This window comes from Strix uralensis, chromosome 1 (genome assembly GCF_047716275.1).
Source record: "Strix uralensis isolate ZFMK-TIS-50842 chromosome 1, bStrUra1, whole genome shotgun sequence".
NCBI classification, from domain to species: Eukaryota; Metazoa; Chordata; class Aves; order Strigiformes; family Strigidae; genus Strix; species Strix uralensis.
The window spans coordinates 138,722,696-138,745,241 of record NC_133972.1 but is presented as its reverse complement, the minus strand read 5'-3'; the positions used below and the strand labels follow the sequence as shown (position 1 = coordinate 138,745,241).

The window sequence follows — 22,546 nt, the reverse complement described above, 5'->3', positions numbered from 1 at the left end:
CTGCTGAACAAATGAGGGTCATGGTATAATTACTGTAAGGTTCAAAAGAATTTACTGCAGTAAATTTCTTAAAAACAGTTTACAGGAAAAGCAATTGATGCAAGTGTAAAATAAATTACCCTTGTAATGATTATTTTAACTTAGACTTCCACTTTTTCCTTTTCATTACAAGGCCCAAAATGTGGAATATTTATGAACTTCACTTTTAGAAGATACTTCACCTTTCCTGACCGTCGTAAGAAAAATATGTGTGACTGAATATTTCACGGTTAAGGACGTACATATTTACTGTATTCAACTGCTGCAAGGTTTGTGATTTGAATGTGTGTTTATGAATCACTTGTATTAGTCATAAATGCAGGATTGTCTTAATAATTTGTCAAAGTGGGCTTGGATTGCTGTTCTTTCCATTTTCTTCATAATTCTAAATGCTTTAATTAACAATTATTTTCTCTATATCTTTTTTTTTTATTTGCTTGTCCAGTCTTATATGTCAGCAGCTGAAAAATTATGCAATAATTGACACAAATAACTAAAATACAGTAATGATCCACTGCTCCATCTACTGTTGAACAGTGACATGAATAATGCTTCAGGAAAAAAATACGGAACGCATTTAGGAAATAATAACAAAGTGGAATTTGCAACAAATAAACCTATTGTTTCTGTGGTTAGTGAACAAACATATTTTTCTTGCAGAATTAAGAATTCTGAGTACAACTTTAATTCAGAGCTCAAAAACAAACAGGAACTTTCCATCTCCCTTTTCACCTTATAAGAGGTGCTGACAAAACTGGTTTTGTTCATGATAATGGAAAATAGTTGGAGAAAAGACAGTCTAGCATTACTGAGCTGACTCATGTTATACAGTGCGCTGTACTTATATCACTGGCAAAAACATAAGTTATTGCTGTGAAAAAAATTTGCAATGGTTTGTAAATTCTAACTTTTTTCTAGTAGCACTAACTGAAAGATGAGGAAGGCTTAAATAGTTGTGGGAGGATGAACTACGGAAAAATGGCATGTGTGTGAAATGTGTTTTGTAGTCTTCATGGAACAACGGGACTTGATTATTTTGTCAGCTCACTGGTAATCTCTCATTTGTACTGCGTTCTTCGTGCAGCTTAGTCTTTTGAGGAACTACCGAGTATAGCTTTTATTGCCTGTTAGAGTGCTAGCAAGCAGCTCCTCATCATCACTGGTGCATTTGATTTGACTTGTTCATTTTTGTAAGCAAATTATTATTCACACATCACAGAGAAGGATGATTATTCTCGATTTTTAGGCAGTTACATTTCCATGCTGAGCTGGAGTAAAAGCTTGAATGTAAATTAGAAAAATTAGCTTTCTCAAGGATACTCACAGGTTGCAATTTACTCCTTTCATTTTGCCCCCTATCTTGCAAACAGCTAATTCTCCAAATCACTTTGCTCATTATGTTGCCTTCAGAAGGGCTACTTTTATAAACAGTTACTAACATGTTTACGTATCTTTTGAGCTGAGGTTTTTGTGCCAAAAAAGGTGACATTCTCACTGATTCTTAGGTACCATAGATAGTATTAAAAATCCCCCTGTAGAACTATTGAACTTCATTAGAAAATGGAAAGTAATTTTCAGTAGTTCAATTTAATAGATAAGGCAATGCTTAAATGAAGGCTGCTGTAGTTATAAAAGCTACAACATTACTCTTAAATCAGGAGAGGATATCAGAGCCCTGCCCTCAGCGTGTCACAGACCTGGTGTCTCAGTCTTTAGGGAAAAGTGATGCCATCACTTTTGGGTAGAGCATCTACTTCAGATTATCTGGAAACCAATCAGTATCAGTATTTTTGTGTGATGATCATAATTATCTTCATGAGATTTCTAGAAGAGAAAAGTGATGTAGGAAGTTTTCAGTTGGGTGTTACAAAATACTGAAAGAGAGATGACAGTATTAGATATATTTAAAACTTACCTTCATGTAGGAACTCTTCCTTTCACCCTGCCAAATTACTTCCTTGTTTTGCAGTTAGAGTACTGAGCAGATTTATAATTTACACTGTGTCTATAAATACAGATATATGCTGTATATTTTTTTCCCCTGTTACATAATGCTTTTAAGATGCAAAGAATCTATTGAGAAAACATGTATATCTTGATTTTGGAAAGTGAAAAATTGAGAAACACTAAGGTATTTGCAACGAAATTACCCTTTGGCCGCTTCTCCTGTGGAAAATCTCTTCATTTGTTTATATCATAATTGTCAAGAACTATTTCAGAACCATATAAAGTCACACATTCATTCAAAAAGCTAAAACAGTATCTACTTAATAAAGACCACTATTTCCTGTTTTAAATTATACAAAATGTTCCTGTACTTCATACTGAAGTTGCTAATTAAAAGCAAGTACAATTGCATGCAAACTAGCAAAGATGTCATTGGGGCCAGTAGTTCATACACATTTTGGCCAAGGACGACGGTTAGCAGCACACACCTTTTCTTAAAACATGTTGCACATAGACCTTAATTCATTATTAATTTTATCCAGCTTATCTTGAAAGAATATAATGAAATTTTCTTTCTCGATCACAATGATAGTTTTTGGACAGAACAGTTAAAATAGTTGACTGCTGTCACTTTTTTTGTTTGTATTTACCAAGGTCTTTCTACTTTTGCTCACGTGAGTAGCATGAGACAATAAGGGCTCCTGTCAAATGCTGCAAACTTCTGCTCCAGCCAGGGACGTCTCTAGGCAACAGCTGCTATGTGTAAGATAAAACTTGTATGGAGACATAGGAGGAATATTGCCTGCTTCAGAGGGTTCTGACGTTGCATTGCAGTTGTTATGGGAAGAGCCAGGCAGCGGCTTTCGGGAGCGGTGGGATGCATCTTTTGCTTTAGTGGTCTTCCTGGGCCTAATTCTAGTGTTAAATATTTCAGTACCTCTTCCTACATAGAGACAAACATGCAAATGTCCCACTGTTCCATATCCATCTTATATCTAATTTTTCTTAGTTATCAGCGCATCTGTCATTGTGGAACCTAAGCCCCAGTAAATACTGTGTTCAGGATGGACCAGCTTTACTTGTGCTAAAACAAGTGTGTGACACTGCATACGGAGTTAAAACCATATTGCATGAGCAATAGTTGTAAAAATATACCCAATAGCTTGTAGTGCATTTGATATTATGTAATAGGCCTGGTCCTTTGCTTCTTACAACTCTTGAGATGCCAGCTGCATCAGCAGGAATGCAGAATCAGGGCAAATTCAGGCATGATGTAAACATATACAAATCCCACTGAAATCTCTGTTCCAAACCCAGTGTTAGTGCAATTGTGGTTTAAAATTGATGTTGGGTGCCAGTGATCAACAACGCAGCCTGCACTGATTTGGTATGCAGTTGGAAGAACAAAACCAAAAAGCCAAGTAAACAAAGCTGTTTCAAATAGGTGTGGTGCTCAGCTGGCATAATTAGATTAGTTATTGAAATAAAAAAACTGCACTCAAACCAAATGAGGATCTGGTCCATGGTATCAGCTGTAGGGTAAGTTCATAGGTTAGACCATACCATGGGGTAATGATACACACTAATCTGAAGTCCAATCTTCAGACATCAGATAAAGAACTTTAAGTCACTGTTTAATGGCTGTATAAACACAGAGGACCCTGCTTTATCTTATATCCCCCATCTAGATCATTTATATGGCTTCAGTTCCCATACTGCCTACATGCCATACTACAGAAGAGATTAAATATTCAAAGCCAATTCTTTTCTTGCAGTGCATCATCAACACACTTTTTCTGATCATCTTAGCCTCTGTGTAATTTATCCCATGTTTATCATCACATCATCAGGCTCTGTATGTGTGTGTGGGGATCTGTCTCACACTTTAATTAAATGCAGAGGCTGGGCACACTCCTAAAGTTATTACTTAGACAAAACTCCCATAGGGACTACAAAATCTAACCAACAGTAAACCTGTTTCAGTAAGGTTTACATTTAAAACAGTAAAATTTATTCATATATTTGTGCTGTTTGTTTTTTTTAACATGGAATGAAATAGATTTATGTAAAAATTCACGTGTATCACTGAAAGTCACAGTCGGGTTTTTTTTAATAATTTTTTTTATTTCCATAGCATCATTTAAGTATTGCTATTTTTGAGAGAGGGTTTTGAGTTACATTTTCCAGTGTCAGATGGTACCTCACAACAACAATATGACATTTTTTGAGTTTTTTTCCAGAAAAAAAAAGAGTTTCTGCTTCCTGAAAGTATGTGCCTGATTTGATGTAATAGATGGAGCTCCTAGTGAAGCAAGAATGTGTCTTTAACTCTATATAGGATTGTGTAGGGTTTTTTAAAAATGATCTTATTAACACTGGTAAAGACTTCAGTGGTAAGCATTTTCCAGAGGATCATGGCTGTTCCAAAAAGCACATAGTTCAGAATGATTGCATAGCCTTGTATTTCAGGATTTCAGTGAATTTTACCTGACAAAACTGCATGCCTCCATAATAAGTAATTTGTATTTCTTTCACAGTTTAATATAGAACATCACAAATAGTTTTCTTGGGGCAAGATCTGGTTGTGACTATAAAGTAAAGGGATTGTGTTTGTGCTGGCTCTGCAGACGGGCCCAATCGAAAGCTGCTTATTTTGACCTGGGTTCCCATATATGGTGTGTGACTGTCCCGAGATCCCTTTTCTTCGCTAAACAAAATGAAATCCTAGGTGCCTTTTCAGCTCGAAGTTGACTTGTAGCTTTGCAAACCGATCTGCTTTCCTGAAGTATTCCCAATGTACTTGCTACAAAATAATGTCTCGCTTACTGGGATGTAGTAGCCAGAAGACATTTCTCCTCTAGAAGTATTGCTTTCATTCACAGATTAGTTAATTGAAGGTAAGGATATATTAGCAGTGAATAACCACAGATTTTTGTAAAGAAAAAAAAGTTCTGTTCTGATCTATTTATACAGTATAAAGTTATTTTTTTATTTAGTACTGTAGACCTGGCATAGTATTAAGACTTATTTTTTTTGGTACTGCAAATCATTACGTTGTTTTCCTCATCATATTTGGATACGTGTACTGAAAAAGTGTAGAAAAATAAGTGTTACATGAATTGAAAGATACTGTCTACAAAGTGGAAATGCTCCCTGGTCAAATTTAGTTATTGTGTACGTTATAATGTTTTTTAACATAATGTATATATTTTTAAGAGAGTTTTTTTGAATTATGAGCAACTAAAAGTGCTGTAATAGAAACATATCATAAACCTATTTCAGTTTAATGGCTTACTAATGAAATTACTTAATTACTTATTGATTGGTAAAAGCTAAGCTTTAAAGAGTTACTATTACTTAATGCACAAATTTAACTCTATGCAACTGTCTCTCTCTTCTTTGGAAGTATCTGTAAGGTCTATGGAAAGGGCCTTTACACAGTTTTGAATTTTAAAACTTTGGTAGGTGAATAGTAATAATTTAAAATACAATTTTGGCTGTATTTGCAGTTGTTTTTAGGGGTACAGATATTTCACATATCTGCATGGTTTAAACCATTTTAAAAGTTTCGGATACTTTATTTAGTAAATAACTCTAAATTGGAGAAGGCTGGCTGAAATAGTTTTAGCAGACCCTTTCTTTACAAGGTTGCAAGAATCTCAGATATTTGAGAACAAATCTGTTACATATCCAATCAAAACGGCATGTCCGGACGTGCATGCTGGTTGTATGCTTAAAAGCCTCTGTGAGTATCTTTATTTAGCTTCTCTCATTGATATAATGTTGGTTTAATTCCAGTTATTCTATTAGTACGGCTTTTGTTTAAACCCAGCTTACTAGAGGGGACGCATCTATACACAATTAAACTTTTTAAATGAGGAGGGACCCGAGGGATTCATTAGTTTTTCTGGGGTGAGGCTGAAGAAGGTGCAAAAAAAGGGGCTCTGGCGTGCGGGCTGGGGGCGGCCGGGCGGCCGGCAGCCAGGGCCGCGCAGCTCCCGCGCCGGTTCCGCGCCGGCGGAGCGCGGCAGCCCCGGCTGCGTCTCGCCCAAGCAGGAAGGTTGACTTCAGACCGCGCAAGCCTCATTGCAGTTGTTGCTTTTAAACCAATAAGGTTGGGACAAGAGAGTAGCTGCGGTTTGCATTACAAAAACAAAAACAAAACCCAAAGAGAAAAAAAAAAAGGGGGGGGGGGGGAACCCAAAAAAAAAAAAAAAAAAAAAAAAGAAGAAAAAGGGGAGTGAGGAGGAGAGAGGGCGCGGGAGCGGCAGCGTGCCCCCAGGCACTGCCTGGGCAGACCCACACGGCTGAGCAAAGAGGCGGCGGGGCTGGAGGCAGCCTCCCTCCGCCGCGGCTTTGTCTGCCCGCCGCCGCCCCGCTCCGGCCCCGGCCCCGCCGCCCCGGGGCGCGCCTGCCCCGCCGCGCCATGGGAGGCGCCGCCGCCGCCGCGCTCTGAGCCCGCCACCGCGGAGGTTGCGCGCCGCGGAGACGGCGCGCCCCGGCACCGTGAGTACCAGGCGGGCGGAGCGGGCGCTGACAGCGGCGGCGGCGAGTCGGGCAGCGCGGGGCAGCGGGAGCAGCCAGAGGGGGAGGAAAAGACCAGAAAACCAGCGGGCGATTGCAACAGCCTGGCTGCAGAGCAGCCCGCAGCTCGGCAGCGGCGGGGATTAAGCGGGCGCGGAGCCGCGGGGGCACTTTCCGCCGTCCCGGAGAAGAGCAGCGCTCGATTATAAATCGCTAGGTGCAGCAGTTAATTTTGGCCGTGTTTCAGGCTGGGCTTTGCAGGCTTCCCACAAAGCAAATGTTAGGCGGTTCTGTTTATTGTGATCAGCCAGGTTTGGGGATTCTCCTGTTTGATTTCCTAGAGCGCTGCCGCTTCGGCAGATAGCAATAACGTGATGGGAGATGTTGGGGGGGGGGGGGGGGGGGGAATATAAGCACGCAGTATGGGACACCCGTAGACCTTTCTGAAAGAGACATGAGAGCGTGAGAAAAACGATAAAAAATTGGGAGGAAGAATGCCTGACAGAGATTTTGACAGCGCTTTCTGAAGCAGGAAATCCTTTTGCTTAATGTGTTTAAATTTTCCAAACACCAAGGAAAACACACAGGTCCCCACAGGAGAACTTTTCAAGATGACAGAATAAACATCTACACAACTGAAATACTTGACGTTTATTGACATTTTAGGTGGCTTATTTAGAACGATGATCTTAGAACGAGGAAGTTAAAGACCTTCTGAAGACTCATTAAATTTACATCTTGCTTTTGAGCAACCGAGAACCACAAAACATTCCCAAATAGGTATTTCTCTCGGTGTTTCTGACAAACACCAACAACACCAACTGCCCTTTGCAGTGAAAGGTTTATTCTGGAAAAATAAAGGTGTTAGTGCATTTAAAGGTGTTTTTTAGAAGGTGGTTGGGTTTTGGTGGGGTTTCTTTGTGTAAGTAAACATTTAAAAACGAGGGAAGCAGAAGAGATAAAAGCTTTCAGGAAAGAAAAGGAGGGTAGTATATTTCATGTGTAGTTTGTTTAAATTCAAAAATGATCACAGAGAGGAATTTGGGATCAGAAGTGGAAATGTTGTGTAGTGTATCATTGGAAGTTTTTAGTGTCAGATACCATGTATAAAGAATCTTTTCTTTTCCATCCCATACTGTGATGGTTCGCAAAGCATCTGCCAGAACACAGACTGCTGGTTTGGTGTGTAAAATAAATTAATAACATGTATATGTATCTGTAAACATATATATGTGTGTATACACATTATATACTTTTATGTATATAAGCATGTATGCACACAGCGTGTTGCTCACAAACGTGTGACGGGCAGTATTTATCCCAGCACCTCACTGCTGTCGGAGTTTTCCCAAGGCCTGGTAGGGTCTGGAAATGTGCAGCAATCCCCTCTCAGCAGTTCTGCGCAGTGACAGACGGCTTGAGTCACGCTTTGCCTTTGGAGAGCAGAGAAAAAAAGAATGAGTAATCATTCTGTTTGAATTGCAATAAGTATGAAATATTTCTTGGGAGCCAAAAAAATCTTGGAAAAGCAGAAAGACATTCTTAAATGGCTGGTCATAATAGGAGCATTGTCACATTGTAGTACTTTTTTCTTAAAGGGAAGAAAGTGTCAGGGTTTCAGAACATTTCATTCATAAGCTTATGAAGTGAGCACGCAGGATAGCACTCTTAGAATTTAAACTAGTAATTAAAAATGAAATAACTGTAATTACCCGCTTCTGATTTAATAAGTGCAATTTGTCTTTGATGTATCTAGTGAAGAAGCCCTACCTCTTCACTTAGAGCCCAGCAATGCAATATGATTATTGGAAGAGTGAAAGTATTACCAAGTTTCGTGTGTTGCCAGCAAGGTGCCTTTTTGTAGCCAATTTACATTTTAGTTTTGTAACGTTTTGGCTGTTGAAGCAATTAGGTCTGTAGTTACTGATAGTGTAGCGCTTTTAAGGAGGCAAAGAGTGCTGTTGGGGGAAAAGTCCTCATCTCTCCCTGCCTCCACCCCTTGTTAAAAGTGACAGATATTTTTTTTTTTTTCCTAAGGAGGAACACTCTGATTTGAAAACTGATGTTGTCTTTGAAATTTGCTTCTTTAAAGTAGAAGTGTGTTTTAAGAAAAAGCGCACGTGCTGGCTATAGTTTTCTGGGTTAACTTCTTATTTTCCCTTAGAAAATTTATTTTCAGCTGGAACAATGTTTTAAATTATAGCCATTTAAAAAAAAATGCTCCTAGCAAGCAAAAATACTGTGGAAAACCTGTAATTTAGACAAGTACCTACATTTTATTTGCTCTGTGCTGCTGAAATTTAGAATCCCTTCCCATTTACAGTTTACTTTTCACAGAACATTATTAACTTTTTGGCTTCATACATGATCTTCTGTCAGATGCTTTTGATTTGTAATTTAGCAAAGTATAATAAACAGTGCAAAAGTCATGAATTTTCCTCCGCATCCTGAGCTCTGTGGTAGGGAAAATGTGATAAAATGTGTACCTTAAGTCTTGTTTGATGATCTCTCAAAGCAAGTTTGCCTTCTGGAAATAATTTCTGGGGTTGAAGAGCATGGTATTAACAGATTTAATGTGGCTATTCAATGGATTGGTGGAGTACTATGTGAGGTTTAACAAAATGAGAGAGACAAATTGAACATCAACAAAACCTACATCTGTGAAGAATTATAAATTTAATTAGAAAAAAGGCAAACTTAAAAGACCTCATTAACTAATCAGAATTTGATGTTACTGATTTAAGATTCTTAAATGGATGAATTTTAAGTAGCTTTGCTATTGTTGTCCTTTTCTTGCCATGTACTATGTAGTGCCCAGATCTGCAGTCCGTATTAAGGAGAAAGATGTGAACCTTACTTACAACAATCAAATTATACACAGTAATATTTTTGAGGTATTAAGGAGAGTGTGTATGTCATTTAGCATATAAGGCATTTTTAGTTTAAGCAGAGCACAGAGTATGAAGAGTGAGTGACAGCTCCTTTTTTCTCTTTCTGATTTTTTTTTTTTTTTTTAATGTGCCCCTTTGGCTGGCTGGGTAAGAGCGTTGCAATTTTTTTTTTTTTTCACTTTTTGTTTGATATGTGAGTTATGTTGCAGATCTTCAATTATCCAGAAATCTTTTGGCAAAATGGGAGAATGTATGAGAGCAAGCACACGCCACCCAGAAATGTTTTTATTCTATGAACTGGTCATCATAAGTGCGGTTCCTTACTACGTTGTAATTTTGTACTACACATAAAAAACTGAAAGCATGTGAAGTGTAGCATTTTGTAAACTGTAACTAATTTCACTCACATCTGTGTCTAATTGTTGTCTGCATTCGCATTCTTGAGAGTAGATTTATTTTTCCTGGACCACTCTGTGGATTCAGCTGACCAGCCTAAGTGAGGATTAGTTGTTTTAAAGTTATTTTGATTAAAGAGTCATTTTTAAATATGGTAACGTGCAACACATGGTTTAAATAATCCTTGAGACACAAAGGAATATATCTAAAGTATGTCTAATGAAAATGAAGATTGTGGATATGAACTTTCACAATTCATAGAGTGTTGGAGGACATATAAGGTATATATTTAATTCACTTTGAATGAGCTGTATTATTTTTTTTTTGCCCTCTCCCATGAATCCATAAATGAAATCTCTCTCACCATACACACACGTGCACGTGTGTGTGTATATATATATAGATATATTTGTAAGTGCACAGAAGTTATTATTTTTTTAATTTGGGTAAAATAAATAGTGAGGATTAAATGTATTTTAGAGTTTAGTGAAGTATGAATAATACTGTAGGGCACTTTGGAAAATATCAGTTAATTAAAGCATCTATTTGAAAAAGGAAGTTTTTTCTATTATAAAATACATGTTTTAAAGGATCCTGTGCAAGAGGGAGTGAAGATAGCTCTGCAAGCAAACTTAGTTCTCACCTATAATTTTTTCCAGGTGTTTAGAAGTAACAGCAGAAACATATCCTAAGGCACTCTGCTACAGTTTCTGGGATAAAGAACTGATAAAAAAAAATCTTTAAAACAAAATGCACAGTTTTGAATGTATCTGCCCGTCTAGTTTGATTTGGCATGTGACGATGTATTGAAAAGCACGTTATGCAGTACTTTAAGTACCCAGTTATAAAAAGATTGATGTTTTTCAGCATGCATTATTGCATGATTCTTGACATCATTTGTAATGTTCTGCATTGCCTGGCTGCCCTTAGCAGTTGTTTACTCTTGCTAGTAGTAATTCTGTCTGTGATTAAAAATAACAAAAAGACCCCCTACAGACACATGAGTAGGATTTGCTTGGATGATTTTTATGGCACTTAAAATGCCTCATCTCTCTTGTCTTTGCTCTGTGATCATTTAAGAGATGTCAGTTCAGGTTGAATGGAAACGCACATTCAAGGATTCTCAGTGCAGACATTAAGAGGACATATACCTTGCCCGGAGAAGCTTTTGTGTGCTTTTAAGCTAACAGTGTCTAGCAGCGTATCTTCACCTGAATTTTATCACCTGCTGACAATCATTACTGGCTACAGAGGAGACTCTGTTAGCAAAGCAACGGTGTTTTGTCTAATAGAATATGAAAATCTATTACTCACCTGAGTTATAAAAAGAGTTGTTTTATCAAACTGGAAAATTATTGCTTGGTTTCCTAGCACAACCAGATTCCTTTTCTTGATGAGTGACCTCAGAGCTAAATGCTACAGTTTCCTCCTATTTATTTAGCCAGAAGTGTTCTTTTAAGTCATTTTATCAGAAATCTCATTAGTGACCGGAATTTTTACAAGTAAGACTTTGTGCAATAACGTATGGGGGTTTTATTTTAATTTGCCCCTGTTGGAGATGGGCTTGTTTTGGAGATGGTTGTGTAATACTGTTGGTCATATATTGAAGATCTTTACCATAGGTAGACATGCCCCTTGTTGGCCCCCCTCCTCCCCAAAATAGTGTCAGCCTTTCTGGCGTGCTTCACCCCTCGCCTTTGGGATGAGCTGACTTGCGGGTTCCCCGTTGCCCAGGCGCGGATGAAGGATGGTGAAGAGTGGAGGAAGAGGAAAGCCAACGTGATGAGGGCAAGAAGCTGTCAAGAATTAAGGGGATGGGAGGAGGAGATAGCTCGGCCGACAATAACAAGAGGAGAGAGGGGTGGAGGATGCTGGGGGCTTGGGGCTGGAGCAGCTCCCGCTGCCCTTGGTGGGGTGGCGCAGCGGGGTTACCTTCGTGGGGGTGCACAGCAGCAGTGCCGTGCCGTGCCCTGCCGTGCCGTGCCGTGCCGTGCCGTGGGAGGAGTGAGCCCCTCTGCAGCTGTCACGGGCCCCTGATGAATCACTATCCCGTCACTTGGACGCCGTCCCCCGGCGCGGGGAGGAGGGAGAGAGACCTGCCGGGGAAACAACAGTTGAGCCTTCAATTTAAAGACAATATGCCTTTCACGGGCACCGCACCCTCCTCCTCTCATTTTGGGTTTAAAGGACAGAATTGTCATCTGCGGTGATACCCTTTCTTTAAATTAAGGCCTTGCAATAAAGCGGAGTAATAGAGGCTTCTGTTTGTTTCCCTGGTTTACAGGTGCAGAAGTCCCAAACCAGTTCAGATGTTGCTGTTTCCTCAAGCTGCAGGTAAGGGTTTGATTAAAAATCGCTATTTTTCTGCCAGTCTTTTATTCTTTTGGTTTTTAACTTCAGGTGATAAATAAATATTTATTCTTGTTTTCTGCATTAAAGCAGATAAGTAAGTGCCAGAGCGTCGCTTTTACATGCATGCAGCCAAGTCTATAAACCATGAGCACGTACATTTTTTCACCAAATTGTTTGACTATATTAGATACTGACTTTTCAAACTCATTGTGATATCATCCTTCTTTATGTGTAGATTGGTTTAAGTAATGAAATATAAAATGAAGGATTTGTGTTTAGAACTTGTGATTAAATCTCTGTTAAAATGTGAAAACTTCACAGCTGAAATGGCACTTAGGCTTAAGGGTATTTATACCATTACTGTGGGAGGAATTTTTTATATAATTTTAATAGTCTTTAAAAGAGCCTAAGCATTTCTTTTAAACTGAAAAATTACTGGTTCAAATGCCTTGGAGGCACAGTAATCTATGAAATTTCTACTGGGAGCAATTACTTAGACTGAGTACATCAAATAACATTATCAAAAGTTTTAGGTATAAAGAAACGGAAGGATGGGGCACTTCAATCATAAGCTTCCCCAACATCAACCAACGGATATGTCATAGTGGCAATGACTGTTGGCCTATAAAGACTTAAAAACCCAAATCAGAAATACTCAGCTGCCTATGTGCTGTATAAACGTTTAATTTTTGCTTTGTATTGGAATTGCTCTCTTCTTATTTTGACTAAGCGACAGCTGCTGAGATACAGCAGAGTGCTAAGGCATACTAACGCCTGTATGGATTCACTGTATGTTGGTCATATCCCTTTTCAATTGGGCACGCTTTATGTAATCCACAAAGCAAACAAGTGAGCAGACATAATAATGTTTTAATGCTGCATTTGTTTCAACGGAAACAGAGGAACAATTAAGTAGTTTGCCAGAGTAAACACATACATCAGGAATATCTCATTCCCTGTCAGTAGATGATAGGGTTCCACAATTGCTTCAAGTGTTCTATTTGGTTTGGAGGCCACTATATTGCCACTGAGTGGTAAATCTTGAAAAAGCAGAGTGTTAATTTGTTGTTAAGGGAGTATATGTCTTCCTATATTGGTGAGTCTGTCTTTGTATGTATCTCAAAAATAGAAGGTGACATGAATGTTTAAAGTATAGTACTTTATATCTAACTTTTATTCTCTTAGAAGCTGCAAAAATAATTACGGTAGCTAGTCAGTCATGTGTGGGACTACAAAGTGAGTTTAACTCTGGAGATCAAGTTGGGAGAAGCTATTCGTTTTTTACTGTGTTTTCAGGATGTTGATTAATAGCGGGCTGCGTCTCAGAGGTAATTCCTCTGTAATCCATGTTGAATATGTCACTAAAACTAGTTGCATCTTGTTTTCAGGTCTATGGAAATGCAGGATCTAGCCAGTCCACATAGCCGACTAAGTGGTAGTAGTGAATCCCCCAGTGGTCCAAAACTCGATAACTCCCATATAAATAATAATTCCATGACACCCAATGGCACAGAAGGTGAGCCACCATTTTTTTAGTGTTTCATAGTTTGTTTTTTCTCCTTGTCACATTGCTGTTGTGTAGTCAGTATAAAGAAAATGTTTTACTGTTTTAGGTGTTCCGTGTTTATGTAATATGGTGTGTAGAGCCGATGTTCAATGTTTATCAGTAGTTACTATTATCAAGTTTCAGCAATAGCTTTCATTCCAGGTTTATGTTCCTTTCATGGAGTTTGAATGGACTGAGCAGGGAGTATGTGCAGAACTTAAAAAAAAAAACCCGAAAGGGTAGTTTAATGATGAGAAAAAAAGGAGGTTTACAATTGTTGTACTGCAAAATGCAATCTTTCAGTCTTTTTCACTATTTTGGTATTTCTTTATGTTCTCACTTTTTGCAAGTTCCTAAGGCTATGAAAGTTTTGTCAAGTAGGCTAATAAAACAGAGTGTTGAAATTTCCTCAGGCTAGCTTGCTGCTCTGATGGAGTGGCCAAAATTCAAACAGGTGTAGTAATTCAATGGGGTAAACTGATACCTATTTTTCAAGAAGCAGTCAGGCAGTTGATAAGTTATGTTTGTTCTCAGTAGAATACTAACAGCAGAACAACCTAACAGCTATGCCGGTAATATAATACATATATAATACATATAATAATATATATAATGAAACACAGAAGGGTTTATATAATAAGCAACAAAAATTACCCTTTCCTGTAACATTTCTGTGGCAATAGTAGGAAAGATCGTACATGACATTTGGCTAGCTATGTGAACAGAGATTTTAACGCATTTATAGAAAAGAGAGTCACGCAGCTTCAGTATTACTATTCAGTATAAATGTATAGTTAAACAACTCTTGTAGCAAAGATAGGCCTTTTTTTTCCTAAGAACTGGGTCATATTAGTGCTGTCAGGCTGTTTAGGATTATGGACATACATTGCATTCTTTCAGGAAAGGCACATGTCAATCAAACAGATGTCGTCCCCCCTCAATTCCCCAAACATCTCTGTTATTCATTCTAATTGGAGTCCTCTGTAGTGGGGAGGGTTTTTGGGTTATCAGATTAACAGGCATTTGTGCCAGAGTTGTGTATAATTTACTTTTCGCTATTGCTGTAAAAGTATTGCTGCAATAAATTTTTAAGCCATTTGACAAAAAAAAAAAAAAAAGTAAGTTTTAAAGGAATAAAGTCCTTAATGTGTTAATGTAGTTTAAGCAGAAAAATATTTCATGTCCGCAGATGAGTCTTCTTCCTTTTAAATACCCAAGTATATTATTATATTTTTATATCATATTTTCAGATATATACCGGTTAGTTACAGGATAAAATTGCTCAACCCTTTCAAGTTAAAATTCCTCTAGCTCACAAAAGCCTTTGCTGTAAACTTCACCAGCTCTTGTACCTTCCATGTAACTTGAAGGTTCTTTAGTAGCACAAAAAAAGGGAGCGTTCCTTGAAACACTGAAAGACACTCACCATCTGGCTTGACTTTTTGTTCTAAGTAGTTGTTGTGTGCAGGCGTACACTGAAAAATGGGGTGCTTAATATTACTTTCTCTGAAAATGAGCTATATATTGTATCTGTTTGTGCACTGACCTCAGGTAGCAAATAATTTTTGAAATAATATCCCAACTTCTAGGTAGGTATCAAAGTTTATTGAAGAAAGTACGTAACTTATTTATCTGACACCATAATTTTAAAGCTCAGGCTTATTAATTTGTGCTGAATTCTACCCAGAAAGCTATAACTTACAATACATGTTTACCTTCTGAGACAAAGCCAAATGGTTTTCTTTTGTTTGCAATTTTCCCTCAGGTGACATGACCCTCCTCAGCACTGCAGACTGGTTGCTAAGCCCTAGCACACAGACCCCCGCAGGTTTGGGTGGCTGCGGTGGGCGCAGCAGGCGTGGGCGCTCAGCATGTGTTTTCAGATGTTGTCCAGAAAGCGTCCCGAGAAATAGCTTGTGCTTGGCGATTCTGGTCTAAACTTTCTAAATTGAAAATTCCTGTCTCTGATTGCTCTTAAGTGACAAATAAGGAAAGGTTTTTGAAAGAAATGTAACCAAACCATTTATTTCTGAATTAGATGTGTGCCAAGAGACAAAATTTGTGAGCGAAGCAGATGCCTAAGAACCTGAAAGTGGAATTTTTGCTGTTAAACTGTTTTATCTTGAGGAAATGTTTGGTTTGGGTTTCTTGAGCTGCTACACAGGCTTAAGAAAAAAAAATGGAGTGAATGAAGCAAGGGTTTCTTTTTTTTGATGAAGGGTGAAGTAAAATTATTTTTTCTGAGATTTTTGAAGCAGAATCCTGCTGAGACACAAGTGGCAGATTGTAAGGATGCAGTTGTAAGGGCTTGCCAAACACCTTTCTTAAAATGCTGCAGTGTGGTTTGCTTGCTTGTTGCACGTGGAATGGAGATGTGGGTTGCCGAACCTTCACATGTTAAATATAATATATGAAAACAGTGTCTAATCTACTATGCACTTATTCTCACTAACATGAAAGAGCCCTCCTTTTCTGGTGTAAGGGACCTTCATGTGAACAAGAAACAGGGCCTCCAGGTATTTGCATGTCATAAATATCTTGTAAAGATATGTTAAATTTGATTTGACTATGGGTGTGATTTAGGCAAGTTTCCATACCCCGAAGTGCAGGATATGTTCACTAGATGAGGAGGAGGGGAAAGAAAAAAAATAATCCCCTGTCCCAAAGTGAAATGGCCCTGTTTCAAACAAATATGTTCATTAATTCCTCTAAGGCACATTTTCAGACTTGTCTCTTATTGATGTTGTTCTACAAGAGGATGTGGTTGGAAGATAGCTCACTGTTATTAGCTAATATTTTTAGCTTCACACTTAGTGGTAAGTTTTCAAAGCACTGAAGGGGGATTTAGTTGTGTGAGTGAGTCTGAGTTTAATCTCTGCGTGCAGCTTTGATATAACAACTCTTTGTGTGCTTCATTTCACTTTGGTAGAGCAAAATTACTGTAGTGCAAAACTGACCAGGTAGTGCTGGCCAAGGACTGCAGCTGGAGAAATTCAGGGGGTTTTGGGTGACTGTTATTTATTTCCTTCTACCTAAACATTTTTAAACAAGTCAGATTTACTACTTCTTGTCTCAGATAGCAATTCCTCTATGGGATACTTTTAGACCATAGTGATTTCTGTAGAACAAACATTATCCTTTTAAGTTTGTAGCAGATCATGAGACAGTCTTCATAGCTCTGGATGTATGTGTGGTGAGGGGAAAAGTAGCATTTCCTTAACATCTTGATAAAAAAAACCCCAAAACCACAGCTAATAAGAAATAATAACTTTGCTGATGTTTGGTTTTTTCCTTCCTCTTCTCTGGGCCAGGAAGCATGGTCTTCAAACCAGTGATGGGGAAGTAACAAGGAAATTATAGACCCTCACCAGTCAGAAATTTCCCAGCATCAAATACAGAGGAGTAACACTAAAATGTCTGGCCAAAGACACTCAGAAAAATCAGTCCTAGCATGCCAAGATGGTGTTGATGATATAAATACTGCAGTATTTGAGTTTTCCATGATCTCTTTAAGTGTTTTTCCGCAGAATATACTCCATTGTAGGGAACAGCAGACACTGGACACCAGTAAAAATCTGGCCCTGAATGACTTGCCTAAGAAAATCTGTTCAAAAAAAAAAAAAGAGAATTGAAGTAGAGTTCAAAATGTTCATAGTCGTGCCTTATCTCTAATCTTCCTTTGTCAGCGGATTGCTGTGGGTTGATACTGAAGGAGTTAAAGAAACAATAACAACAGAAGCTAATAAAATTGTCATTCATTAAGTTTTATCAGACAGCTAGTGGCTATTTCAACAACAGTGCCCACTTTGGTAGATATGCTTTAGAGGGGAAAGGCTGCGAGTAATCAATAAATTTGAAAGGAGTAGCAAAGCTGTTTTCCATAGTGGACAACTGCATCCAGTTTCTGCCTACAGTGATCTTTACTTTTATCTAAAGAATGTAAATCAGTTCTGACAGATGACATGGAGTGAGAAACAGAAGCCTGTGGCCCATCATAGTGATGTTTTATGCAACAGAAATGGAAAAGAATAGATGAAGATTGGGAGAAGGAGCTGTGGTTTCCCAAGCAACTACCCTTCATTCATGTGAGGAGTATGGAGCTGCTTCTGCCCTTGTTTTTGAGTGTTTAGAAGGAAGAAGAGAAGGCATTTTCATATCAAGTGGGAAGAGAAAATGGGTAACAAATTGAAGATCAGATTTTCAAAGATACATAGGAAGGGAGGCTTCAAAGGGAGTTGGACATCAAAATTCTTTTGGAAAAAAAAAAGGTTTTTGCTCTTTAAGTACCTGCTGCAACATGAGAATCAGATCCCACACAAAGGCAGTCAGAGCTCCCCACTACGTGACTATCTGATGGGTGGCCATTAGAAAGGTTGTTTTAAGTCTGGTGAAAATAAATCCATCTTCAAGGTTTCAAAAGACAGCGCTGTGTAGTATGTTTACTGTTGAGTTGCAATATTATAGAATGGAGAAAAAGTTGTTTTCACTATTTTCTGAAGTAATGGTGGAGTAAGATGTTGAAATCCATAGAGAGACTGTGAGCTGGTCATTGTTAGGGCACAAGATGTAGATTTATGTAAGTAAATGATATGTTGAGCATTCATTGTAATTCTAACAATATTTTGTAGCACTCAAAATAGTCTTTCAGTATTGCAGTCAAGCCTGTACTCTGGCAGTGAATGATTTTTAATTTTGTATAAATTATTCAGAATTTTGTGTACTTTGGGGTGCAATATACAGTGTAGGTGATGGCAGTCTGACAAAATGATCCTCCTTTGGGAGATGCTTGGGTTCTGGTACCTTTTAATCACTCATTTCTGGAGTTTCTGCCAATTACGTATGCTGAAATTTCTAGACTTGTGTTTGTGATGAAGAAGTTGATGGTATGAAACTTGTAATTGATGCAGAGATACCTCCATATGTAGCCATCCTGAAATAATAGCACAGTAAAGGTAAATCTAATATTTGCATTTCAGTAGGGTGTTAGTATAAAGAACTACTGATACTAACTTTTTTACTCAGCCCAGAAGAGCACAAGAGGACAGTTGTGTGGCCAGAGGCAAAGACGGCAGTGGTCCCAGGCCCCAGACTGGCAAAAGCAACCTGGGGGTCTGTAGGGGCTAATAATAGTCTTCAACCTGCTGCCACTCTGGAGGATAAAAATCAGATACACATCACTGCCTGTTTATGCGAAGGCAAGGGGCTGACTTGGACTATCTTTTCTTCCCCGCTCTTTACCTTTTTATTCTTGCTGTATTACATTGGCTTCCTTCCAGACTCTTTGTCTTACCTGTGCTTTTATTCTCCTGCTTCCCCAAGAGTCCTTCCGTCTGTTCTGAGCACATGTAGCATAATGCTCTATTATTCCTCTTTCGTAGTTTTTGGCCAGTGAAGTAACTTGTCTACTCCTCTGTTGGCTCAGTCCAGCAACTCCTGTTGCAAGGTCTTGAGGAGGAGACTGGCTAATAAATATTTATGTATTTATTGTCTTTTCTGTATGTATGTGCATCTGTTTGTAAAAGCTTCACCATTTTATTTTCCCCCATAACATTTTCCTGAAAGAAGGGACTTTAAGTGAAAAGTTAATAACAATACTGTTGCCACAGACATTTGAGGGAAAGAAAATACTCCAAATGACAAATGACTTAAAAAAAAAAAAGAAAAAAGAATGGAACGTCTTGGAAGCACTATTATTTTAATATCATTTATTTTTGAAACCTTCTCATAAACATGTTTGCAGCACATGCCACTTCAGACTGTGGATGGAGTGTGGTGGTGTGAGAGCACCCTCTGAGTGTGTCTGAGGGTCCCAGAGCCCCACTGTCACAGTGGCTTTGCACAGGCTGCGGGATGTCAAGAACCTGTGAAGATATTCACTACTTCACCAAAAACTGTAACTGTAGCACAACTGCTAGGTGCGGCATTTCTTCAGTGGGACCAGCCTGTTACGCACAATCTGCACATGTGCAATAGCATGATTGCACAGCGTAAGATAGAAATATCATACGCCTGGCCAGTAATACAGATGAGAAGGAAATCCAGCCCCTGCTGTCATTGTGCACCAGCAGAAGCTCCAGGGAACAGGAGTAGAACATCTTAGTCTAAGATCACACCTTAGTAGACAATAAGGTGATATTTGAAAAGCCTTAGCAGCTTCACAGACTTGTGACTTGATGATTTAGCACTAGCATTTTCATCTTGTAATCTTCTGAGGGGTTTTGGTTATCACAGATAGATAAAAAAGTGTAACTTGGTTACACTTCAGGATTAGCCGTGTCATCTGACCCCTGGTCGGTGAGTGAAGTACCTGTGCCACCTGGTTTGATGAGACAAGCTGGGGAGTTTGCTGCTGCTGGGTGGAGGGGAATGCAAGCTGGTGCTATTCCTCTTTGTCCAGGTGAATTTGGGTCTGACAGTCCTGGAGTTCAGACCCTGGCCAAAACTAGAGGATATTATTTCCCACTTGTGAAAGGTCCCACGCGCTTTGTCATTCTGCTTCTGTCTTCATGTCTGGTGTCTTGTACACCTAAATGGCAGAGCGGGCTTGATTTTTCCATGATTCTCTCTGTTCACCTGAAGCCCTCCATGTTCCCAGAAGGTAGCTGAAGACAACCTCCTTTGCCATTAATGGCTGGGGCTGTGACGTTGTGCGGTCATTCTGTCTGGCTTTGGTTAAAGAGTATGGATATTTTACATGGATGCTGTGCAAAATGTTACACATGTAGGGGAGGTGTCATGGTCGAATTCCCAACTGAGTAAGAAGTCAAAAAAAAAAAAAGGATATAGGCCATAACACCTCTTAAAAGGATTGTTTCTTGGGTATGTGCTGCCTCCGTTTGGATAGGAGAGATACAATCATTTGGTATAAATTGACAGTTGAGTGTGAAGGGGTAAGAACATTAGTCTGACTCAGATATTCTCATCTCCTTACTGCAGTGAATGAGACTATTTTAACCCATGACTGTACGTGTCAGATTAATATCCAGGTTAATTATTGATTAGCAGCTACAAATACTGACAAAACTTGTCTCCACCCAGATGGTTTCGAATTTTCTTTCTGATTTTGCACTGTAGCGGTGACACCATTTCTTTGTAAATTTAAGGTTTTTACTGCTAGATGAGCAGGTACAATGACATTAAAGCTCTTTCAGTTGTAATGCATAATAATGTAAGAGGAAGATGAGGGTCGTGGGGGAACCATGCATGCAGTGAAAGCTAGGTGTTAGCCGCGGCCCAAATACTGCAGGAGTTTTGAAGCCTCCTCACATCAGGGGAGGGGAGAGCAGGAAACAGTCTGGGCTTGAACTAGAATGTGCTGCTTTGAGCAGGGACTTTCTTTGAAAAATGAACATAAATTTAGGCTGGAAATTACCTTGTAGTAATTACCTTCTGGTAATTTCCAGACAATGAGATTCAGGAAGAGTCCTCTGCTTTGAGAAGCAGGAGCAAGTAAGTTTATTGGTCTTCATGGTCAGGAGCTGATGATTTGATAATCTGTGATAAAAAGAGAGAATAATGTCCTGGATAGGAATTAGTATAATTGAGTAACTTGTTTATAAGTAACTTGTAACCTGTTTATAATTGCAAGATTCTTCAGTACAGAGGAGAGTTTGAATAAAATAATGGAAAATATCATCAGCCTAGAGATTCAAGGTACAATTTCCGTCCTGTTCTTAGTGACAATTATCTCTGAGCTTTCAGATAAGCTTTGGGCTTCTAGTGGGGAGAGAAAGACGATGGTATCAAGCAAATCAGTGTATGAATAGTAATGGATACATAAAATATTTAATGAAGATATCTACCTGGTGTTTAGCTGCTAACATTCTTTGAAGATGTCCCCTTGAGACAAACTAAAATAGGGCTAGAGATTGTATTTATATGTATGTCTATAAAGAAACTAAGAGCCTTGCTTACTTTGTTGAGACTGTTTGTGCCCCATGAACACTGAGAGCTGTCAGGAATGATTTCATTTTTTTCCACTTATTCCTATAATACAAAGAATGTAACACAGTATTAATTCAGCCTTAAAACTGCAAAATTAAAACTGATTTAGTAAGTCAACCATGTTTACAATATTTCTATTCTGATTTAATGTATGTGGCATAGCTGTTAACAAAGACCAGTTCAGTAGAGCAAGCCTTATATGTATTTTAGATAATAAAAGTAATTTTGAAAAGATATTTAAAAACCTTACTTTTTGCATGCTTGAAGGTGCAATCTTTATGATGTATTCATATGACTTTTGTGTTAGGAATGGCCAAATATTAGGTCTCTATATCCATATTTAAAACAGCCAGCATCTCATTTCTCGTAGCACTCTTTACTGCTATATACACCAGTGACTGCATGGCAAGCTGTGAACTCAGAAAGTTGCTACTTGGTCAATGAACCACATGTAACTATGGGTTCAGTTCTGAAGTTGTCTCTCTTGGTGGAGTTTAGAAACTGCCACGTAAGTAATTTTTAACGACCTTTTGCAACATGGCTGACAAAACAGGGCACACTGCACTTGCAATCTCTGAGTGTCTTGAGAAAACATATCTTGACAGTCGATATAACATTAGATCAGCAGTTATGCTATCTCAGAATTTTTGTGCTTTTTTTTCTCAGAGCTAGCATGTGTGTTATTATCTGCTACTCATATTTTTCTATTATTCTGCTGTGTTGTTTTCTTACACAGTTTCTTTTTAAATCTTGTCTTTAGAATCTCATAAATGACTAGAAAAGGAAAATAAGAAGGAAAAATATCTCTTTGTTGACATAGTTTCTTAAGCTCCTTGGTATATAAACCAAATCTCTATCAGTAATTCTAAATAAGTGTTCAATTTTTGCAGCATGTTAGGAATATGTT

General features: G+C 38.5%; 1 protein-coding gene across 1 annotated transcript in view; it reads left to right on the top strand.

Moving 5' to 3' along the window:
* The first annotated feature begins 285 nt into the window (after positions 1–285).
* Positions 286–22,546, top strand: part of EYA1 (EYA transcriptional coactivator and phosphatase 1) — a 97,776-nt gene continuing 75,515 nt past the window's right edge. Inside the window, exons 1-3 of the mRNA XM_074893928.1 lie at positions 286–308; positions 12,082–12,131; positions 13,538–13,665. Coding sequence (XP_074750029.1) covers positions 13,542–13,665 — 124 coding nt within the window. The 5' untranslated portion in view covers positions 286–308; positions 12,082–12,131; positions 13,538–13,541. The remainder of the gene's footprint in view (positions 309–12,081; positions 12,132–13,537; positions 13,666–22,546) is intronic.